Source organism: Protopterus annectens, chromosome 11.part0, assembly GCF_019279795.1.
Source record: "Protopterus annectens isolate FY-2018-M chromosome 11.part0, PAN1.0, whole genome shotgun sequence".
In the NCBI taxonomy this organism is placed as follows: domain Eukaryota; kingdom Metazoa; phylum Chordata; order Ceratodontiformes; family Protopteridae; genus Protopterus; species Protopterus annectens.
The window spans coordinates 160,686,898-160,712,400 of record NC_056745.1 but is presented as its reverse complement, the minus strand read 5'-3'; the positions used below and the strand labels follow the sequence as shown (position 1 = coordinate 160,712,400).

General features: G+C 38.2%; 1 protein-coding gene across 1 annotated transcript in view; it reads left to right on the top strand.

The window, feature by feature from the left end:
- The window catches only part of RAD51AP1 (RAD51 associated protein 1), an 813,846-nt gene that overhangs the window by 23,203 nt on the left and 765,140 nt on the right, over positions 1–25,503 (top strand). Inside the window, exon 3 of the mRNA XM_044087560.1 lies at positions 1,197–1,252. Within this exon, the coding sequence (XP_043943495.1) occupies positions 1,197–1,252 (56 nt within the window). The remainder of the gene's footprint in view (positions 1–1,196; positions 1,253–25,503) is intronic.

Genomic DNA, 25,503 nt, shown 5'->3' with positions numbered 1-25,503 from the left:
GTTAGGCAGAGATCACCTCGGAGTAGGTGATATGCTACAGAGTAAAGCTGGAGTTTTTTGAGATGGTCAGTGTAGGGCATTTGTTTGAGGCCAGTAATTGTCTATATGACACTGAGAAGAGGGACATGACATTTAATCTGTCAGAGTACCTAATGGTATTTTGACCCCAAGATCTTTTCTTGAAGAAAAGTTGAGGTCTATTGACTTGGTTTAGGTGGTTAGTGAGGTACATTCCACAGGGGGCATTATATTCAGTGATGAGCCTAACAAGCAAGGAATAAAGTTGGACTATAACCTCTGGTGGTCTTGACGATTTACCACAATGGATTTGTTGTATAAAGTAGAAGGCTTTTCTAACCTTCACAGAGACATGGTGTTCAAAGGAGAGTCTTTTGTCAGTAAAGATATTGATGCTCCTATTGACTGTGTTCTATTTGGGTGGAACGTTATTCCTACAGTAAGCAGAAGTAATGCTAGAGTTACCAAAAGAAACTCTACTGTGTTTGTTGGCTCTGAGGTTAAGTTTACGAATAACACACCAAACATTTGTTTGGTCTAGCCTTTGCTGGAGAATTTGAGTATCAGAATTGGGTTTGATAATTGTACCCAGATTGCAAACCGTGTTAGCTATAGTACATTGATTTCCAGCTTTCATGTCAGAAAAGTATATACCAAAGAGGAGAGGGCCCAGGACAGAGGCCTGAGGAACACCACTGGTGATGCTTTTCTGTCTTGAGAAAGTCCTCCCTATCCATAATGATGTAGGTTCTTTCATGCTGCACAAGTTGTGTATCTGAATTAGCAGCACCTTGTACATTGTCATTAACCTCACACATTCAGCACTGAAAGTTGGTATAGCTGCTATCGATTACCTGTGTTTCCTTCTCACACCAGTAAAAGCATACTTTTTTCATAAATAATGAAACTGCTGTTTGGAGAAGATGACTTTGAATCCTCAGGAGGCACTGCAGTTCTTTTCTAAACAAGCAGGTACTTTTTCGAACATAGAAGATCAAATAGTGTGTTGTGATATTTGAACTTGGTCATGGTTGTTTTGAAGTACCTGGGATGGAAGCCATGCATATTAAAGTATATTCATTTAATGTAGGGCTGAAGCATGAATAATGTAATGCTTGTACTCTAAAGGAATGAGCAATTTGAATAGCATTAATATTTTTTTCATTATTTTTTTTTAGGAATAGGAAGGCTATCAATTATTCACAGTTTGACAACATTAACAGTGATGATGATGGTAAATGTTTATTTTTGATTTTCTTCAAAATATAGTACATCTGTACTCTTTTTCCTTATGTGTTGTTATTGCATCCTTTAGCATTGAAAGTTCTGTAACATTTTGCATTTGATCAAATATGAAGTGTTGAAATGTATGCATTTTGCACAGTTTTTGCATACCCAGGTGCTTTACTGATCATTGACCCAAATAAGCATTGGATACACAGTAAAGTCCACCACTGCACACCTTTTAATATCTTATTACAGTGATAAAAATGGACTTGTACCTCTCAACTGTCCAGATTATTGCCTCTTATTTTTGGTCTGTTCCTTGTAAAAAAAATAGTGTTTTTCTGGCAAATCACTGAGGATTAAAGTCACCAAAAATGACTTGCATTTGTGTTTCAGACTTCATATCTTCCAGAAAATGTATGCTAACACAAATGCCATTCTAGCAACTTTCTAAGTTTATACAAGCACTATTTAAAATCTGTTCCCATTTTGGGGCCTTTGTCCCTTGTGGTAAGAGTTTGAGCAGTACGAATGGACTACACTTTTTTTTTATTCTTAATAAAGGTCCTGTCCATGTGTATGTTTATGATAATACATGATTACATATTCACACCATCTTTCTGAGAATACTATCATTGTGCAGAAGCCATGTGTGTGTGTGTGTGTGTGTGTGTGTGTGTGTGTGTGTGTGTGTGTGTGTGTGTGTGTGTGTGTGTGTGTGTGTGTGTGTGTTTGTTTAAAGGGAGAGGAGATAGAGATGATTCTCAGTGCTTCTGCATGTTTGTAGGACCTATACTAGTTGTTTATTTCTCTTTTTTCCCCGATGTGGATTATTTTGACAAGGAATATTATAAAATCTCAATTGTGCTAAATTCCACTAACAAAATACCCTTCTGCCATAATCAAACTGACAGCTAATATATGTTCAGCTGTACTTCTTCAGGCCGAGTAAGTGTGAGTGCAAACAGAAAGCATTTACTTAATGATCCATACTGTGCAGGAAGATTTTTAACTACCAGTCAAGAAATATTCATTCATATATTCATTTTAAGTATCTGTTTTATCTTGTTAAGGATAGGGAGCTAGAGCCTGTTTCAGACCAGTGTTGGTTAAAGCATCAGTACTCTGCAGAGCAGACACGCACACAGTTTAAAGGCGTGCCAGTTCACCTTTGATTATGTCTTTGGGAAATGTGAGGAAACCAGTGACGCAAGTGAAAACCCACGTGGGCACAGGGAGATCATGCAAACTCTGCTTGTTTTTAATTTGCCGTAATAGGTTTAAAGAGTGAAGTGGTCAGGGCACCAACATGTGATTAAGCTGTCCTTTTATAGGGGAATTTTATGATGTACCCGAAGAGTTAGTTTATTTTGAAAAGGCCCCAGCTAAGTTTTTGATGATAAATTCATCTACTTGGGGATTACAGATTTGAACATGTAGCCATTTTACTTCACTTTGTATTGACCATGGCAAAAATATTAAATGTTCGTCACTTAATCACTGCTGCAAACACCTTATCTATATGGGAGCACACTGACGTCCTACTCACTAGGCTGAACAAGGAGAAGGTTACTGTTAGCTGCCTGTTGGGTGCCAGGATCCGCCACATAACACAAGCACTCAGGTCACTCCAGAACAAGTACAAATATGACTCTGTCATTGCCCATGTTGGTGTGAATGACCTGAGCCGTACCTTCCCGGACTACATGAAAAGAGTCATGGAGGAGCTCTCTGATCACGTAGCCCAGGCCGGTATGACCATGAGTAGCATCCTGCCCTCACCAAGAATGATACCACGGTATAGAGAAAAAATTATCAATTTCAACAATTGGCTAAGCTTCTGGTGTCATTCAAAGGGGATCCAGTGTCTGTCAGCCTGGGATGACATGCTTGACAAGCCACGCTGCTTTGCTAGAGACTGCTTGCACCTGTCACCCTTAGGCTTTCGAATACTGGCCAAGGCTCTTGCCACCCCCATAGTGACTTTTTTAGGCAAGGCTCAAATGACAAACCCACCACCGTAAATAGCACAAGTAACAAAAAACTGAGGGTAATGCTACTCAATGCCAGAAGTCTAAATCTCAAAATGCATGCACTCGAGGCATTCCTCAGTATGGAGAAAATCGATATATGTGCAGTAACAGAAACCTGGTTTAAGGCTCCAGAGAGCACCCCAGCACTACCAGGCTACAACTCATACCATACATTTCGACCACAAAACCCGTACCGAAATACAAAAGGCGGAGGAGTATCCATATTCATCAAGGATACCCACACCTCCAGGTTAGTGGCACAGCACGATGCTTCAGAGATCATCCACGTGCAGCTAACAATGGGCAAAACTGCTATTCAAATTATAGCTTGCTACAGATCACCCACCATGTCCCAGGCCCCCCACTCCGCATTGCTGGAAACACTGGGAAACATAAAGGTCCTACCAAACACCCTGATATTGGGTGATTTCAATTACCCAAACATTAACTGGGAGAACTACTCAAGTACAAACTCCCTTGCCCAACATTTCCTGGAATTTATAAACAAACACCCTGGATCAACTGGTCAACACCCCCACCAGAGGTGACCACATATTGGACCTGGTCATCACCAACATGCGCGACCGGTGTTCCACACCAGAGGTCAACCCCCCTCGCTGGTTAGATCTGACCATAAACTAATCACTCTGGATATCTACATTCCGCCACCTCCCTTGGTCAAAGAAACCACTGTGAAAAACATTTCAAAAGCAAACTTCATTTTACTTAAGACCGAGGTGGGAAGTTTCAAACCCCCCATGCTAAACGATAACTCTGTCCAAGCTGCAAAATCCTTTACGAATGCACTCTACGGGCACCTACAAGAATGCATGGATCGTGCTATCCCAGACAAAACCAGGACTCACTCCTCCAACAAAAGGAAACCAGTCTGGTGGACCACTGCCATAAACAAGCTATACAATAGAAGGAGGAAACTAGTACAGTAAAGAGTAAAATCCCAAGAAGGGAAGACGTCCCTGATCAGTATCAGCAAGAAACTACGTTCCCTCATAAAATCATCCAAGGCTAGCTTCGAAAGAAAAATTGCCATGGACTCCAAAGATAACCACAAGGCATTCTTTAGCTATGTCAAGAATCTAAGTGGCAATTCTCAGATCTGCTCGGAGTTGGTGCAGAATGGCACAAAATACACTGAACCGACCGATATAGCCAACATCCTGGCAGATAGGTTCAGTGCAAACTTCACCCCCCTCTCACCCCCAAAAGGGCCCATAACTATACCAGAATAATGTAGTGCCTCTGAAATCACAGACACTCAGGTTAAAACAGCCCTCTGCAAAGCCAAAAACACAGCACCAGTGGGACCGGACGGTGTCCCAGGCTGCGTCCTACACGAGCTCAAAGATGAACTAACCCCTCACCTAAACACATTGTTTAAACTCAGCCTCTCCACAGGCTACGTGCCCACAGAGTGGCGCACAGCAACAGTTATTCCACTCCGCAAAGATGGAGCCACAACCGACCCCGGGAACTATCGCCTTATAAGCCTGACTAGCTTGGTCTGCAAAGCTATGGAGCGCATCATCGTGGATCTCATTAACAGAGACATTGGAAACCTCCAAATACTGGACCCTACCCAGTTCGGCTTTGTTAAGGGCAGGTCATGCCTCCTAAACCTGGTGAACTTCTTTGAGACAGTTAAGAAGGCTATAGACGAGGGAAAGGTGGTCCACACAACCTACCTAGACCTTGCAAAGGCCTTCGACACCATTCCCCACTCGGGTATTATAGACCAGCTCACCAGCCTGAACATAAACCCCTACGTCACGAGATGGGTTGCCACCTGGCTCACGGACAGAACCCACATGGTAAGAGTTGCGGGAGCTAGGTCTGACTCTAAACCGGTTACAAGTGGCGTTCCCCAGGGCTCAGTCCTAGGACCACTACTGTTCGGCATATACTTCTCAGAGGTACAGGCAAGCACAGGAGGACTATGGTTGAAGAAGTTTGCAGATGACTGCAAACTAGGGGCTATAATTGACTCTCCGGCTGACACAGACATCCTCCAAAAGGGTCTCACTGAAACAGATACCTGGTGTCAAAACCATGGCCTGAATCTAAATGCGAAAAAGTGCATACTCATCCCCTTTGGAAAAAACAAAGTACCCACAAACTACCACATAGGTGGTAGCCCCCTAAATACGGAAGATTAATAAGGGATCTGGGGACCCAAGTAGATAGTAACCTCTCCTTTGATAATCACATTGCCAAAGTGGTTAGAAAATCCTTCTGTGTGGCCCACCAAATCACAAAAGGGTTTGCATCCAGATCGAAAGAGGTCATTGGGCCCCTCTATGCATCACTCATCAGACCCATGATGGAGTACAATGCCCCATTTGGGATATACCTTACAAGACACCTGCAATAACTGGAAAGACCACAGAAGTACCTCACCAAGAGGATCACTGGCCTCAAGCAGATGCCCTATGCAGCTCTACTGAAGAAACTCCAGCTGTACTCGGTTGCATACCGCCTACTCAGAGGTGATCTCTGCCTGACATACAAGGCCATGTCCAACCCAGAATTGATGGACATGATCCACCTAAAGAAAACCATATCCCCTCGAGCCACACGCTCCAGGGATCTAAACCTCACCCCAACAATAAATAGGATGTGCTGGAGGGATAGATTGCTGTCCCAGAGACTTCCCATGCTCTGGAACAAGATTCCAATCTACATTAGGCAGAGCTCCTTGCTAACCCTCTTCAAGAGAAACCTTGACGAGTGGATGGGAAACCAAGTTTACCCCAGGGATCACTTCAATGGCTCTGCTGGACAGAGGCACAGGGAACTAATCTAAGGGGCCAGCAAAAGCCAACACATTCTGGCTAGGCTTATAAATGCCTTCGGTCAGATCAACTAGTACCTACCTATGAACCTCTATCCTGCACAGAATATAATATCCAGTCACCTTCCAAAGCTGCCCAGACCATTGACAGCTTGAGCGGAACTGTAGAAAATCAGCAGTCTAGGCGCCAAGCCCTCCAGAGTTTTCCTGCCAATGAAGAGATCTCTTCTTGTCGTCTTTCAAGGATCAGTGTTCTAGCATTTTTCCATTGCTGGGCAGATAGCTCCTTTCGAGGAAAAACTTTCCACATTTTATTTTATGACAAAAACATTGCTGTTTCCTTTAAATAATTTATTTTATGCTAGGAATTTTATTTCCATTGGACTGTCATGTGACTTCAGCCAGTTAAAGGCCTGTGGTTATTCTTTTTACTTTATTGTAAAATTTGTAAAAGTGTAGTTTAATTTTTTTTTTAGTGTAGGGAAATACTTTAATTAAACTGTTTAGAGACTGGGGTAAATGCATGTTGTGTTTTTTGTGATGGTTTATGTTGAACACACTGCTTTATTGATACTAGCACTGCTGCTATCAGTGATACCTGTAGTTTCAGACTTCATTATCGACTTTACCATGGAACAACTTGCCTGTTTCTCAGTTCTTCCTTCCTCTGGCAACAAAAAGAAGAAAATTCCCAATCAGTTCTTTCCCTACAGCAGGCTACAGATTTGCCTCAGCAATAGATTAGTAACTCTATTGTGGCCACTTCAGATTCTTCAGACCACTTATCACCTTCCTTGCTTTCCTCTGATCTAGTCCCTTCAGCACGGCCGGCCTTAGGCATAGGCGAACTAGGCAACCGCCTAGGGCGCCATACAGGCCGGTCTTGTAAAGGGCGCAATTTTTATTTAGGTATTTTTCTCAGGCAGGCCATAAAGTTTGCACTCTTCTCGGCGCCCTGTTTCTAAGTCAAGGGCACTGGAACCATAGCGCGGGGGGGGGTTCCCGCCCACTTTTACAGATGCAGCACTAGGCTTCAACAAATTAAACAACAAAAAAAAAAATGTTCTTTACTACGTGGTACAAGTCTTCTCCTTTAAGGAGGAACATGTGTGCGTCACGACGTCAGCATGGATCTAAATGGATTCTGCATTACGGAGTGAAATTTAAGTGTGCAGTTCCCTTAGCTAAGTTTTGGATTAATCCTGTCCTAAGTCTACAAAGTAGGTAAGTGTGTGTGTGTGTGTGTGTGTGTGTGTGTGTGTGTGTAATTTTAAACAGTTTCTGCATAAGACATAACGTGTGTGTGTAACTGTATTTACTAAGTAGATCCTTACAAATATAGTTAAAAGTCCATTTGCACTGATTAGATACTTTTGCTAGCAATGGCGTAACTGAGCAAATAAACCATATACAATTATGAGGTAAATAGCAGTTGCAGAAATAACACAACATTTTTGATGAAAAATGTTTGGCATCTGTAAGAGCTGTTAGACTATAGTTCTGAATGGAAAATAATCAGTTATTTCAGTGGTCGTTTGTTGCGACAGATTGCCAAAATGCATGTTTTCCCTAAGCTTTTAAAGCCACAAAAAATCCTAAGTTTTAACTTCGATTTCACTTTTTCAGCAAATGCCTTACTATAGCGTAAGAATTAGTTCATAACCATTATTTGCAATGTCCTGCAATTATTTCCTGTGGCAGTATACCGATTGGCTGGTGTAAGCAAATGCATTTTCTTACACCATGCCAGCAGCAATGTGAATAGTTTGAGGTGCTGGGGGAAGGGGGCAGGACCAGAGTTTGTGATGCTGCATGGTGCACAACTCCATTCTTCATGCCCAGCCTGCCACTGGTGTGGTTCCAGCCCCTTAAGAGTAATACTGGAGACCCATAAACTAAAATTGATACAACCATGCAGCTAATAATTGGCACGTATGGTGGCACTGGTGGGGGGTTTGGGGAGTGGGGAGGAATGCAAAAAAAAATTTCAGGTGTTAAAGTTCCTTTTGTTTGTTATTACTTTATCTTTCTAATTCATGTTTGCAATTCATTTTAAGACTTTTTTTAATGTACCATCTTTCTTATGTAGTTCTTGCTTAGTTCTCCAGCTCATGGTTCCTATATAGTTCTTGTTCATTTTCTCTAGTTCATGGTTACTACATAGTTTTTGTTTAGTTCTTTGGCTAACAGTTCCTACATAGTTCTTGTTTGCCTTCTCTAGTTGGTGGTTTCTGCATAGTTCTTGTTTACTTCTCTAGCTCATGTTTCCTGTATAGTTCTTGTTCAGTTCTCTGTCTCATGGTTCATACATACTTCTTGTTTAATTCTGTGTATCATAGATCCTGCATAGTTCTTGTTTAAGTTCTCTAGTTCATAGTTCCTCATGAGTCCTACATACTTCTTGTTTAGTTCACTAGCTCACCATTCCTAGATAGTTTCTGTTTAGTTCTGTAGTTCACGGTTTATACCTAGTTCTTGTTTAGTTCTGTAGTTCACAGTTTATACCTAGTTCTCGTTTAGTTTCTCTAGCTGGCAGTTCCTGCATAGTTCTTGTTTAGTTTTCTGTCTCATGGTTTGTACATAGTTCTTGTTTACTTCTGTGGCTCACGGTTCCTACATAGTTCTTATTTAGTTTCTTTCTTTCTTTATTTTTTATTTTATTTTCATTTGTTTACGGGAAAATTTGAATGGCAATGATGTCCTTTTTAAACAAAGGCCTGGGAAGAAAAGCTCCAACATTAATACATATAGAAAGTATACAAGGGTTCTTAGTGCACATAATAGTTGCACATAATAGTACATATAATAATGACATTAATTATGTACAAAGATATAGAACAGACCATTCAACATGTTCACATCTGTACAGAACATTTTTTTACAGTTTGTACAGTAACACGATGTATAGTATTATCAGTGATAATGCCAGATTTAAATAAAGGTATAAAGACAAAAATACAGTGTACAGAGCAGAAAAAATATTACAGTGCTGAGGATGGCTCTGAATGAAGGTTATTTTTCTACCCAGGATTAGAGCAGGAGCAAATGTCTTAGATAAATGAGTTTTAAGCATTTTTTTTGAATTGAGAAGTGTTAGTGGTGGTTTTTATGTTTGGAGGCACAGAATTCCAGACTTTTAAACAAAAAAAAGAGGTGAAAAAAAACTGAGTGAAGAAACACCAATAACCAAACCTCTCTGTCTTGGCACACTGGTGTCAAAAGGCAAAATACTTCCAAGGCACAAGTTTGTGTCACAAACAACTCCAAGTCACCGTGGATAATAGATTTATTCAGAAATCAAAGAATTAACCGCTTTCATTCCTCAAAGGAACTTCATCAGAATGAATAAAAATTCCATTTTCACATTTAAATAATCTTCTTAATTAATTACGTCATAAAACAATCCCTAACTATTCGTCCATCAATTAACTACACATAATATCAATGAAAACAGATTATATCAAAATGATACATAAAATAATATATAAAAATATATATAGAAAAAATATATATAAAGTTGTAATTTAAAAGTTTTAAAGCTCTCATTTTTAAAGTTTTAATGCTGTTATTTTTAATGCAGGGATGATGGAATAATGTTCATTTAAGCCTGGAGGCTGCACAGGCATTTAGTTTAAGCTGCCACATTAAGTCCTGAAATTCAAGGCGAGTTTCCCAGTTCCCAGCCCTCTCAGGGTATAAAACCTGTTCCAGAAGCCAGAACTTAAACCGTGCTTGTCTACGTACCATAGAACGTTTATAAAGGGCATTTGTGGTCTTCTCTTTACTGATCTCATAATTATGTTCATATATACTTTTGTTTCAATTTTTCCTATATAAAAGGAAAAACATTCTGTGCAAAATGCAAGGTAAATTACCCCTTTGGTATAACATGTAAAGTAACCATTGAAGCATTGAGATGTAAAGTTGTTTGTTGGAGGCACCATTTTCATTAGTTATAGATCTCTTTTTAATGTGGAATTGTTCAGATGATTTCTCTTCTGCAGAGATTGTGTGTAATGAGTAATATTAGTGGATTGTAATGACAGAAGTCTGAGTGGCCATTTATGGTTGGAATTTTCTAATGGTTGAAATTTTCTGAAATGTGTAGTCTTGTCATTGTTGGTTTATACATTTTGTTTCATTGCTTATTAAAAGAATGTTTAAAACTACACATTTAAAACACATTCTACAAACGGTGCTATATTATATAAGGAATGTAATTTAATGCAATCAGGAAGGTGAATAAAAGAACAAATGCATGCATGGTCCTAAAAATGTGTGCAAGGAGTCTGTTTTAAAAACAGCCCAAAAGTAAACTTAATCCTCCACTGGCCAGATGTATTTTCTATAAATGTGGGTTTTCATACGGTTTCAGTGGCAGAGAAGTTTACTGTTCATGCTAAGTCTGTTTTAACTGTGAGACTGTACTGTTTGTTACGCAAATGGCTATCTGTGTTTGTGATATTCTAGCTTAAGCTACTGTACGGAGGGAAGGAGAGAGGTTGCAATTGTACTTTCACTGAGTTGTAAGGCTTGCTCGCCTACCCCAGAGTAAATTAAACTGTTTAGATTAAATTAAGCAACCCTTTGGAACAAGACACATGGGCTTCTATTTTCTGAGGACATGACTTTTATAGTAAAGTGTGTATAAAGGAGCAGCAGATAAAGCAACTTTATTAAAGGAAATTTCCATATTCACTTGCAGTTTAAACTACATTATGAAATATCTTTTCTTCTGTACATTTGAATTATTGAAGGAAATGACTGGAGTGAATTTCTTTGGTATTGGCCTACCTGTGGGCGTGGCTGATAGGGTGTTTCATGAGTATGATGTGGGTGGGGCTTAAAGGGCGCTGGAGCACTACTTCGCCTAGAGCGCCATATCAGCTAAGGCCGGCCCTGCCCTTCAGAACCATTAGCTGGGGCTTAGACACATCTTCTGTGGCTAATGGAGTGTCCTTAGCAGTCATGGGAGAACATCTTTTATTGGTCTCAGAGGTAGGAGTGGGGAATGCCTCTCTGCCTGGTTGGTCTAGGATGCCTGTTCCCCAGTGTGATGTTCCTGACACTAGTCTGTCTGCTTCTGTGGTAATTCCTTTTAAAAAGAAGCAGACTGTTATCTTCCCCTGTCTCACTTACATTATACAGAAATGATTACTGGACTTAGATCAGGGCTTATTTCAGACTTTGGACCCTCCCTCATTCTGGTTTTAATGGTAAAAGAAAAAGGAATCCTGAATTTTCTGAAGATTCTCAGTATACTAAACAGGGAAATGATGTGAGGGAATTACGTCTGTTTTTTCTTCTCCTGTAACTGCTTCTAATTCTGAGGAGAGTATTTCTTCTGATAGTCCACTGGAATAATTTTCTTTTTCTGAAATCCTATCAAATCTGAACCAGTTGTTTTGGTGGGAACATAATGACATTCCAGTGTCTTTGAAAAAATATTATGATTTATTACAACTGAAGTTTTCTCAATTGACTCCTGTTCCTCTTGCACTTTCAGCTTTGAGGGATGTTTATTATAGCTTGTAGCATGCCTGACAGTCAGCCTGCAGCCCCTAAGAAACAGATTGTATCAACTTCTTCACTCTTACCAAGTTTTATTTTGTAATCCCCTATCTAACCCTGCAGTGATTTCCTTTACAAGTCCTGCGGCAACTAAATATTTAAATGCTGCTCTCCCCCAATAATGATGGAAAACCTTCGATAGGTTTGGGGAAGATGTGTATACTTCTGCCACACTTATTTTTTCAAATTCTTAGTTGTTGATTTTCATGTTGGTTTTGCTTGCATCATTTAAGGATATGAGGGACATTATAGGCACTTTTCCCTCTTCTGAGGAAACCTCTTTCCTGAATATGCTTATTGCTTCTGTGTCTCAAATAACTAAACACTCTTTGAAGTGTGTTTATGTCTCAGCTGTTGCTGAAAATGTTCTGAGAAGTTTTGCACAGTCAAGTTCTCAAAATTTAAGATGTTGTCAAAGCTGAAATTTTGAATTATTTTATGGTTAGGGTGATTGTTTGTTTTTAGACCATCTGCTGCTGAGGTCCTGATAAAGTGTGCTGAGGGAGGGAAATTGATTCAAGGGGTAATTCCAATTTTTCAGCCGCCTTTTCCTTCTTTGTTATCAGGTAGTATCAGACCAATGAGTTCTGAGGGTGCTCCATCTGGAGTACTAATGTCAGTGGGAGTCCCTCTCTGTTTTTCAGGGGATTCCTTATTAGCCACCAGATCAAACATCCATTTTTCCTCCTCTCATTCAGCATTTTCTGACTCTGGAGTCAATGAGCCTGTACCTATTTCTCCGATAGGCAAATATTTTTACTCATAACTACTTCTGATGCCAAAGAAGGAAGCTTCAAGGAAATAAGTTTTAGATCTTTCCTTTTTCAAGCAGTATGTGAAAAGTCCCAAAGTTTAAAATGCTATCCGTTCTCAACCTGTACTCACTTATTCTCCGTTTCAGGTTTTAGTAACTCTAAAGGATACTTATCACATTCCTGTAGCTTCAGATTTCAAACCCTTTTCAAGGTTTTATGTGTCTGCATTGCACTAGAATTTCTCTGCATTACACTTTCTGAACACCCTTAGAACAGTGGATAACCCAAAGTATCCAGCTCCGGTGCTAACCTATTGCTTACTGTAAGATATTCACATTTGTCCTTATTTAGCCAGCTAGCATATTTCTGCAGAGTATTTTTCATAGTGTCAGAAATCTCTCATTTGGGTGAGATATCTTGTTCACAGAATGAGTTTTCTGGAGAACATTCAAAAGTCTTGTTCAACTCCTTATAGGATTGTTTTCCCAGTCTGTCTCCTAGATATCTCCATTCAAAGACATTTTCTTTCACATGAAAAAGTAGATCTATATCCATACCTATTCCTGAGTTTTTCCACTCAGTCCAAGACTCCAGCAAAGAAAAATATTAGTTTTAATGTATATATTTATTTTATTTATCATGTTTGCTGAGTAGAAATATCTAACTAGGATGTTACATTTTCAGAGGAGTTCCAGGGAGAAGAAACTATTAACGTATATTGTGACCACCAAAAATACTTGCAGATAAAGCCATAATATGCAGGAAATTATATGTAACAGTAGTGGTGCAAAGAGAATTATCCAGCATGTTACAGATTTTCTAGCAATCATAAAATGGAGTTATCTTTATCTATGCAGCAAATGAGCTGGCTTGAATGCTATGTACAGTAAAACTAAGGCAAACATGCATTGACTAATAATTTAGAGTTAAGTAATTGTAAGGATGACAAAAATAAGAACATTGATCAGGACATCGGAAATGAAAAAAAAAAAGTTGTATAGTACAGGGATTGATCACAGAGATGGAAACCTAAATAGGCACATGCTTTTACACTCCATTATTGGCTACTAAGTTGTATTACAGTTTCACTTCTAATGTATCTCAAAGAAATTTTTTTTTCCAGAAATGTTAAAGGTCTTTTACTCAGAGATGTATCTTATGGTGTAGGTTAACATATTCAAAAACTTTCCAAGGAATAAGAATAACTTAAATTCCCATAACTTTATTTTATTATATGCATATAACAGACTAAACTTCTAATGTTATGATGACGCTCCTTTTGAGCATAGAGATAAGATGATGGCTCAGTCTGAAAATGACTGAATATCTCACTTCGTTCTCTAATTTGGTTTATGACTGGGCTATTTTCTGTATGGAACATTCAATTTGGCTTTGTGAAAGGCAGATCCTGCCTGTTAAATGTGGTGGATTTCTTTTGAAAGTTGGATTTCTTTTGAAAATGTGACCAAGGCCATTGATGAGGGCAGATCTGTGCATACAGCATACCTTGACTTGGCAAAGGCTTTCAATACAATCCCACATTCAGGCATTACCGATAAACTTGGCAAAGTGAATATAAACCCCTTCATTGTAAGATGGATTACCAACTGGCTCACAAACCAGACACAAAGTGGGTGACTCCACATCAACCAGCAGACCTGTTACCATCAGGGTGCCACAGGGGTCAGTGCTGGGCCCCCTACTGTTTGGTATATATCTCTCAGACGTTCAGGTCAAAAATAAAGGGTTGTAGCTAGCCAAGTTTGCAGACTGCAAACTCAGTGCAATCATTGAATCCTCAAATGATTTCAGTATACTCCAGGATGGTCTCACACATACCATCAACTGGTGCATTAGTCACAGTCTCATTACTGAATGCAAAAAAATACATCATCATTCCCTTTGGCACAAACAATGCCCCTTCACACTATCAAATCAATAACAATACCCTAAGTACCCATAAAGTGGCAAGAGACCTGGGATCACAGGTTGACCGTGACCTTAACTTTGACCACCACGTGTCTACCATTGTATGGAAAGCTTTCCTTGTAGCTCACTTGATTAGTAAAGGCATCACCTCAAGAGCAAAAGAAGTTATAACTCCCTGTACTTCGGCCCATAATTGAGTATAACACTCCATTTGGTATGTACCGTTCTAAGCACCTACAGCAATTAGAAAGACCACAGAGGTTTCTAACAAGATCAAGGACCTCCGGCATGTACCTTACACAGACCAACTAAAAAACCCTGTCGATATAATTCATATCATATAGACTTCTTAGGGGAGACGTATGTCTGGCCTACAGAGCAACCCAAGACCAAAACCTAATGAACTTACTGAATATCCATAAATCAAATAGGTCTAGTGGTACCCATTCCAGGGACTTAAATATGGCCTGTGACTTAAATAGGACATGTTGGAGGGACAGATTTATCTTTCAGCGACTGCCACATCTTTGGAATGGGCTACCAATTCATGTGAAACAGAGCACCTCTGACAACTGGTCAAGAGGAACCTGGATGAGTGGATGGGACACCATAAATTCTTACTAGGGATAGCGGCCAGAACCCTCCTGGACATGGGTAGTCATCACTAAATGCAACCTTGGGTATTGACTAATACCTGTACGGTATTACATTGGGTTAAAATGCTTAGGCTTAAAATGACCTGCAGGTTGATAGCCTAGTAATCTGCTATGATCCTATGATATTCCAGTTTTGGAATTTGTGAAAAAGGAACTGCTTTGGTGGAGAGACCAGTTTTATCTGAATTTATAAATGCCTTTTTTCCTTCTAACTTCAGCACAGTCTGTAACAACAGACACCTCAGATTTTGTTTGGGAAACCTTGTCTCTGGGCATAAAAGTGCACGGTCTTTGGAACAAAAAAGACAGACCAAACCATAAACATAAGAAAGATTTTGACAATCTTAAATGCTTTCAACTCTCTCAATTATTTATGGTCCCCAGAGCCATTCCAAATGATTACAGACACCACCAAAGTGATGTGTTATATACAGAGGGAAGGCTCCACATCTTGCCCTTTGTGCATTTGACCTGGGATATAGCAGTTCAGTCGAGTTTCACTGTACAGAGCAATATACTGGCAGACAAGCTGATAGAGACCAAGACAGACCTGAAGAAATTGGGAATTGAGTCATGGGGTTTTCCAGTATTTGAACCAACTGTGGGGAACACCTCATTTATATCTTTTCACCTTTATTCACAACAAACAGCTGACAAAATTCTGCTTCAGGGTTCCTTGCAAGCAGGCCTAAAAAAATGCATTTTCATTTCTTAGGACATGAATGTACCTGTATGCTTTCCCACTAATATCCAAGGTCAATCTGAAAACTCAGAAGGACTTCACAAAGATCATTGTGGTGACTCCCGGGGCAACATTACCATAACCTTCATCACAGACTGGACCTATTCACACAAGACTGGGGTTGCTTAATACATCCCAGCTTGAAACAACTTCAGCTAAGGGCCTGGATGTAATACCTTTTAGGCACCTATTTTGAGGATGTGCAGCAGGTATTAAAGGAGGCAAAGAAACCTACTAATAGAAAATAATGTATTAGTAAATAGAAAAGATTTTCTAGTTGGTGCCAAGATAAAAACCAAGATCCCTTTTATGGCTATTATTTCTCTGGTTTTGCAGTATTTGTGTTATTATCTTATTATCCTTCGGTCCTTCCTTCTCCTCTATCAAGATAAACTTGTCAGCCATTTCAGCATGTCTGTCCATTGATCCCTCCCTTTCAGTGCATTCCTAGGTCAACATGTTTTTGAAAGGATTGCTACATACCCATTCACCTAGAAAACAGGTGGCTCCTCCTTGGGATCTTAACTTTCTTTTGGAAAAGAGTAATATTGATCCATATGAACCAGCTCATCAGGCTAACTTGAGGTTCATAACATAGAATGCATTGTTGCTGATTGCTCTGACTTCTGCAAGAAAAGTGTTTGAATTCTAAGCTCTCATGGCGAGTCAATGTTCTCTCATTTTCCAAGAAGATAGCTTTCTTGGGAAAAAATCTTTGTTTATGCTTAAAGTGGTATCAGAGTTTACTTTGTGCCAAGCTATCCATATCCTTGTCTTTTTTCCAGAACCTGAAAATAAGGGGAGAAAGATTCTTCATATTCTGGATGTCCACAGACAACTCCGATACTATCTTGACAGAATTAAAACCTTCAGAAGCTCTGATTAATCATTCATTTCTTATGACGGTTAAGAAATAAGAACATCCTGTGTCAAACCAGACTGTTTCTAAGTGGTTGTCCCAAGCTGTCTCCTTTTTTATACCCCCCATAACAACATCATTTCAGGCAGGGTCAGAACACATTCTATTAGGGCCTTGGCTTCCCCAGTGCCTTTTGGAAAGGGGTGGACTCAAGAATTTTTCTAGAGACAACAAATTGGTCCTCTGTACATACTTTTACAAAGTACTGCAAACTAGATTCCTTTTCCAGGTGTAGAGCAGGCTTTAAGATCATTCTTCTGAACTCCTGAATCATCAGCCTTCCTTCTTCCCAGTCCATATACACTATGGTATTCTAACTATATGGCTAAGACTACTGCAGCAGTCATCAAATGATGAGCATGCTACAGTTGTATAAGTAAGTTTACCATAACAATAGATGTTCGAATGATCACTGCTGCAGTAGCTGTTCCCTCCCTCCACCCCCCCTTTTTGTTTTTTTGCTAGGGTGTGAACATGAAATTTTATTTACCTAGAATTTTCTTCTTTCAGTTGACATTAAAGCTCTGAAAGGCTTGGTACCTAGACCATTCATTTTCTACAGATGTTTTCAAGTTGTCAACAGTCTGAGCACATGGAAGGTGCCCCATAGCTTTGGAAGCTGGCTGGCTGTTATGGGTCTATGTTAAAAGATAGACTTTTGAAATACTGAATTTCATATGATCAAGCTCATATAACCAACTTTTTAGAAAGTGGAATGTAGCCCTATTTACTTAAACAGTGAAGTGCCCTGAGATCACAGTAGAGTGGGGAATGTGAAATATGACCTTTTCCCCACTGTAGTCAGATCTGGGAGTCACTATATATAATTAGCGGGGTAGGGTGCAGGGGGAGGGTTAAACATTGTTTTTGTGTTTTTGCATGTGTTCAACTTTTTAAATAGTAAATCATATGAGTTTGATCGTATGAAATTTCATTATTTAAAAAATCGATCAAATGGTATAAACCCAGCTGTTAATATCCAATGCAGGATATAACTAGACATAGCTAAGGCTACTGCAGCAGTGATCATTCTAACATGTACTGTTATGGTAAGTTTACTTACACAACTGTATTTTACATGTTTACCAGTCAGTGGGTAACTAGATTGTTATTTCAGTTTTGAAAACATTTTTAAATAAAGGTAAGCGAGGAGCCTTGAGTTATGTGGGTAGAGATTATTTTATAAGACTCTTTTTGGAGAGACAAGCAGTGTGAACAGTTTAGAGCAAACTTCACCCCCCACCTCCCTCCAGTCATTCCCCAAAGTATTCCTGCCACCATTCCTCAGCCTGTTATCTCAACAGAGCAGATCATCTCTTCATGGCCAAAAACATGACATCAGTGGGGCCAGGCAACATTCCAAGTTGCCTTTTAAACAACTTAGAAACGTGACCTAGCAGATGCACTTGGATCTCTGTTTAACCACATCATTTGGGGCACAGTCCTAATGAAAGGGGTCACAGCCCCCTGCAGACGCATTACTTGAAAACATATAGTATTCTGCCATGGCCTACTACTAGCAGTGGTAAAGATAGCTGCCGTAGACACTGAACAGTATTTATGTTTAGTAAGTCCAAGTAAACCCAGATTTTATTTCAACTTATTTACCAGTAATAAGAGGGAACTTTACTCTGTACTCAAATACAGAGATGCAGCTTGAGTAATTTGAACAACTACTAGTGCTCCAGAAGGACTACAGTACACAAATTGCCATTTGTTATCGGTTGGGGGGGGGGTATCCCAAGATTAGAAGCAGTATACCTGCACACATTACAGACCTCAGCATTTACAAATGCAAGACCATTCTGGAAGGAAGTTGGTACCTTGCATGGCCACTCAAAAACAAGTAAATGACCTCCACCCTTTACTTCTGTTAATTTTGCAAGAGATTTTACAAACTCCTTACAGAGTAGAATATTTTGTGTCTCCCCATCACTGATCCTATTGAGCCTTATCTTCCACCATTCTGCTTTACAAATATTTCAGAAAGTTCTACATCTCTCACACCTCCCACACCTCCTTAACGTCTACTTCCCACAACATTCCTTTCCAAAGCTGTGAAAAGTGGATTTAATAATTCCCATATCTAAGTGCAGCAGACCAGCTAGCACCTGGGATCCCAAGGAGGAGCCACCTGTTTAAGTACTAGCCAGTCTCACTACTGCCACACTTAGCTAAATTGATGGAGAAAGTGGCATATAATCAATCTACTGAGTTATTTTACAAATACAGTATTGTCATCAATCGTAAGCATATTTTCTGAAGATTAAAAGTACCCTACTAACACTAACTGATGACTTTCTAACTAACACAAACAAAAGGATGGTCTAATAGGGACACTGTTCACCAGTTTCACTAAGGTTTTCTCCAGCGTCAGTCATAACCCTTTCTTGTAAACTGCTGCCATCCACGTCTTTGGCTCCTCAACATTCAACTGGTTTTCTAGCCATCTGTCTGAAAAGACCTTCAGAGTGAAGCATAATAGTGCTATGTCCTTCCCTAAACCTGTCACAGGAGATGTGCCTCAAGGTTCAGTTTTATAACCATTTCTCTTAAGCCATTCCTTATTCACGTACTTTTACATCTCCAGTAGTCAGGCTTAATTCTTTCTGCAGTTGACCTTGTGGTGTGTATGTATGTGTATATAATGCATGTATATGTATATAGTGTATATGTATATATATATATATATATATATATATATATATATATATATATATATATATATATATATATATATATATATATATATATATATATATATATATATATATATATAATATATATATATATATATATATATATATATATATATATATATATATATATAATATATATATATATATATATATATATATATATATATATATATATATATATATATATATATATATATATATATATATATATATATATATATATATATATATATATATATATATATATATATATATATACATATATGTATATATATACATATATATATATATATATATATATACATATATATATATATATATACATATATGTATATATATATACACACACACACACACACACACACACACACACACACACACACACAACATACTCTACCACAAAAACTAAAATTCTTTTGGCACATAACCAAAACTGAAAAATCTGCCCACACTTGACCATTCTTAATTACAACAAAAATAAAATAGAATGCTTTTCTGCTTTATAATATCCTGGCCTGGCATTTGATCCTTCTCTGACTATGGCTACTCACATAAGGAACTTAAAGGCAAAGGTTAACTCCACCTTTTTAGCTATATGAAAATTTATCACTTTCTCAACCGTAAAGCTAGGCCAAAACTAGAATATGACATTCTTATTCAGATTTGCATCCACAAACTTCTCTAAATTGCAGTCTATTACTAGCAAACTCTGCTACTTCATTCTTCTTTTCCTCCATAAAGAGTATCATTGTAAAACTGTGAAATGGGTAAACTAGTTCTCTGTAAAACTGTGAAAAGACCTTATTCTACTGGCTAGCTCTTCGTAGAACACTCTGCAATGATTCCTTCTAGCTGCAATGATTAATTCTATTCATCTATGTTTACACGTTGCAGATGACTTGTAGCAACTCCGTGAACCTTGTGGTCATCCTTGGCCTGGGTGGCTATTTTGTTCTAACATGCAAGGTGTTGCACTTCTTATTTTTTGTCCACAATCATTGCCATCCACAGAATTTGCTAGACAAGGGGTGGGGGGGGGGGGCTCAAATTTAAACTGCTACTCAAAACCTCACAGTATTAGTTGCACTCATACTGTAAATGTAACTGTACCGCAAAGACACAGAAATAATTGCACAATAAATGATCATCCATATATTGGGTGCAAAGAAGGAGAATGAAAGTGTCTCCCAAATAACAGACTGTCATGACTTGAACCAGCTAATTGAATTTCTTCAATGTACAGGATCTTGCTCATGCTTTCAGAATTTTGCTCAAGTGTTTGCAAAATTAGATATATAATGATAGCCTAGCTCTACTTTCCTTTACTCTCTGCTGGAACTCACAGTGCAGGGAATATAAATGTATATTTGGGTTTGTTTTTTCTGCTACTCCTATGATTGTACCTTGCATACTATTTTCTCATATTTTACACATATTACGTTTTTTTTTATCAGCTTGTATAATGTAATGTTTCTCGGGCAGTAGTTGAAATAGGTTCACTGTGATCGGTCCACTATACCTGTCCACAAATTTAATAAAATAAGAGTAAGATACACCCTGAGCAAAGCTGTTTTACTGTGGCGACTAGGATCTTCTTCACAAAAGATGGGCATAAACTCATTAAGCAGTGATGACAATTAAATTAAATGTCCAGTAACTCAGAAATAATAAACAAATTAATTGTACAGCAAAATTAGATATGTGTAGGTTATACAGCAGAAAAAAAAAACAGTTCATAAACAGTTAAGCAGTGCAGGATTGTCACTGGATCATCACCATATACAGATTTAGACTTGCAGCAGAAGGTGTTGTATGAAAAGCAGTTTTACAGATTAGCATTAAAACTGTCCAATGGTTTAGTAACAAAAAATAAAGTTAGTCCACATAAATCCTACCTAGATAACAGACAACAAGCAGTCCTTTGGGATAATCAAATATCATCTCTTCTTCCCATCACAACTGGAGTGCCACAAGGCTCAATACTGGGACCTCTCCTCTTTTCTGTTTTTATTAACAAACTAAATATGTCCCTTCCTCAATCCATATGTATACAATATGCCGATGGCTCAACTCTGATATGTTCAGCATCCTCCCTAATAACACTCCAGACCACTACACAACAAGTCTTCACAGCAGCTGAAAACTGGTTCTATCAGCATGGCCTCTTACTAAATCCCAAAAAAGACTAAATTATTACTTTTTACCCCATCACAGAAATCTTTAACCTTTACTTTCGATATAATGTCAAACAATGGCACAATAATATCCCCTGACTCAACTACCAAACTTTTAGGTGTCACAATAGACCATAATCTCAACTTCGATGCCCATATTAACTTAACCATCAAGACAGTCAATAGGAAACTTGGAGCTCTCTGTAGGCTCAAACCCTTCCTAACTACCTTAGCCAGAAGTACTTTAGCTCAAACACACTTACTCTCTACCCTTCTTTATGCCTCACCGATTTTCACAAACTTATCAAAAGCTAATTTCAATAAATTAGCAGTATCCTATAATAATATTACAAGATTTGCCACAGGAGCCCCTTTTAGAACCCATCATTGCTGTAATCTGAAACAACTAGGCTGGCTAGAACTACAAAATCAAATACGACTACAGCAACTTACCATCACCCACAAAATCTTCTGTCAACCTTCTAACACCACAATACTTAGTACCCTTATTACTCATTATAAAAATCTGTCATCCTTGCGCTCCGCTTCAAAGCTACTAGCAGCACCCTATAAATCCAACAACAAAGCTGGAGACTGTTTGTTCGCCAACTGTATTGCACCTATCTGGAACAAGCTCCCTCATGAACTCACCACTATTATTTCTCTACCCACTTTCAAGAAGCAGCTAAAAACTCTGCTTAAGTCTCAATGGCTCTGTCCTTGTACTAACCCTGACTAAACTATTACTCCCTCTACCCTTTTCACCCCCTCAAACCTTTTCTAGGTTAGTATAGTATTAGTGTTTGAACCTTCTAAAATCAGCTAAATCCTGTGCTTAATTCTTATTAGCTCTGTCCTTTACAAACCTTGACTAAAACTTTCTATTCTCTATTTTCTCACCCTTATATTCTCCCAAAAAAAAAAAAAAAAAAAATTTGGCTTGCTGATTCTCAGTATTGTAAAGTATTTTTGCCAGTAATACTTATGAACCAGTTTCTTTTCTTTGTATAATATTTCTTATTTGAATGTATAACATACTTGATTTTACTAACCCATTTTTATTGTGGAGCTTTTCTCCCCGGGCCTCTACTGAAAATGGACATGTATCCAGCTAGACTAGCCCAGTCAACAAATGTAAAATAAAAATAAAAATAAAATAAAATAAATAGTTTACCTCAGAGCTGGGTCTTATCCAAGAAATTTCAAGAAAACTGCATTTCTGTCTTAGAAAGGTATATCATAATTGATCTACTCAGTGTGTGTTTGGAGATGTTTATCTTCGTAAACTGCAGCACATTACAGTCTTATACTTTCCTAGTTAAGTTTCACGAACAAGTCTGACAACCTTATGTTGTGAAGAATGCAGTTTATTTAAGTCCATCAGATTTAACTGAATAAGTGCAATTCTACCAAACAATAACAAATGAGGCAATGCAGACCTGTTGATTTAAAAAAATTTTTTTTTTTTTCGATAAACTCACTAAACTAGGTATAAATACCTATGTCGCAAGATGGGTTGCCAACTGGATCTCTGACAGAACCCACACTGTTAAAGTAGCAGACTCCAAATCCGACTTCAGACCAGTGACAAGTGGAGTACCACAGGGTTCAGTCCTGGGTCCTGTCCTGTTTGGTATCTACATTTCACCAAACACAGAAGGTCTTTGGCTAATGAAGTTCGCAGATGACTGCAAACTAGGAGCCATAATCGAAACTCCTAATGATGTGGACATCCTACAAAAGGGCCTCACTGAGACAGATGCCTGGTGCCAAAGCCATGGCCTCAAGCTCAATGCCAAAAATTGCATTGCCATCCCCTTTGATAAAAACTCTGTACCCATCAGCTACCACATAGGTGATAGTCTACTTAACAACGAAAGTGTGATAAGAGACCTTGGGACACAGGTGGACAGTAGTCTCTCTTTTTTAATAATCACATCGCCACAGTAGTCAGGAAATCCTTCTACGTGGCACACCTCATCACAAAAGGTTTCTCATCCAGGAATAAAGAGGTCATTGTTCCCCTCTGCTCGTCACTCATTAGACCCATTATAGAGTACAACGCCCCTTTTGGTATGTACCTCACAAGACATCTACAACAACTGGAAAGGCCACAGAAATACCTCACAAAGAGGATTATTGGCTTCAAACAGATGCCCTACGCAGACCGTCTCAAACTCCAGCTTTACTCCGTTGCATATCGCCTACTCGGAGGCGATCTCTGCCTACCATACAAAGCTATGTCAAACCCAGAGCTGTTGGACATGCTCCACTTAAAGAAATCAAAATCCCTCCGAGCTACACGCTCTAGGGACCTAAACCTTGTCACCACAATAAACAGAACATGCTGCAGTGATAGAGTACTGTCCCAGAGACTTTCCATACTCTGGAACAAACTACCTATCTATATCAAACAAAGCTCCTCATTAGCACTCTTCAAGAAAAATCTTGATGATTGGATGGGAAATAGGAAATTCACCCCAGGGATCACTTCTGTGGCTCTGCTCAACAGGGGCACAGGAAAATAATTTTCGTGGGTGGCGAAAGCCAAGGTACCTTTTTGGCTAGGCTTATATAGGCCCTAGGGCCAATGGCCGAGTACCTACCTATGAACCTATAAAAGCAGATTTGACAAGGTCAGACTTTTTTTTTTCTTTTGTTTTTTTTTTTTTTCAGGAAAAAAAGTCATGTACCAGTGTTTTTATTAACCAGATTGCTTATACTACATCTAAAACTCCTACTTTGGTTAAGGTAAGATCTTGGGTATGTCTATGTTGATGTCTTATCACAGAACTAGAAGAAATTGTTAGATTATCTCGCCTGGTAATTAAAGATTCCAAATCAAATAACACTAGTTTCCCTTTAGTGAAAAATAATAAACTTCCGAAAGAGAACGCAAAGTGACACTCGAGAATAAAAAAACACTCTATGGTGGGACTTCTTCAGATAACATAACACTAGTTTACAATAATTTAAATAATCATCCAGGACAATTATTCAAACCAGTCAAATGTCTGCAACCAGCAATCAAGACAATTCCTTCATTTAACAATTAAGCTAACCATTCATGCATTAAAGGCAACTGTTCACTGAATGCAACTGTTCACTGAATAAAACAGTAACACCAGACAGAATTAAAACACTACTAAAACACTAAATTCTTATCACTTATTGTATACTTATGCCATTGATCTAAAAACACTTGGCTAGATCACCTACCCTTATTTAAAAAATACTACTGTAGTTGTATAGGTGTCGTTAAGACCTAGCAAGTGTGTATATATATATATATATATATATATATATATATATATATATATATATATATTTATATATGTAGGCAATGTATAAACATAAATAAATGTGTAAACAAGTATAAATATATATATATATATATATATATATATATATATATATATATATATATGTGTATATATATATATATATATATATATGTATATATATATATATATATATATATATATGTGTATATATATGTATGTATATATGTGTATATATATATATATATATATATATATATATATATATATATATATATATATATAAAAATGTGTTTTACTTAAAGTTGTGTAAATACTTCAAATGTGTATTTCTAGAAAATATGTAACGCCAATAAAATAAAAGGTTAAAATAACTATATAACCAGCAGTATGTCTACCTCATAAGGCTCTTTAGTTTTAAAATACAAAGAATAGAATAAACTTAATTGATCCCTGGGTAAAAACATGCGCCTGTGTACAACTGCCGATATAATTCAAGGAGCTCCAGTAAAAGTGAGTCTGGCCTGCTACGGCCATCAGATAGTATCACGTCAATGGCCGTAAATTTAAACTTATGTTCAGGATATTCGGCTATATGTCTAGCCAGTGCACTCTCATGTTTCAAATTCCTTATCTGGTACAAATGTTCGTATACTTCCTAAATCTGCGGTCAATTTTACCAATGTCAAA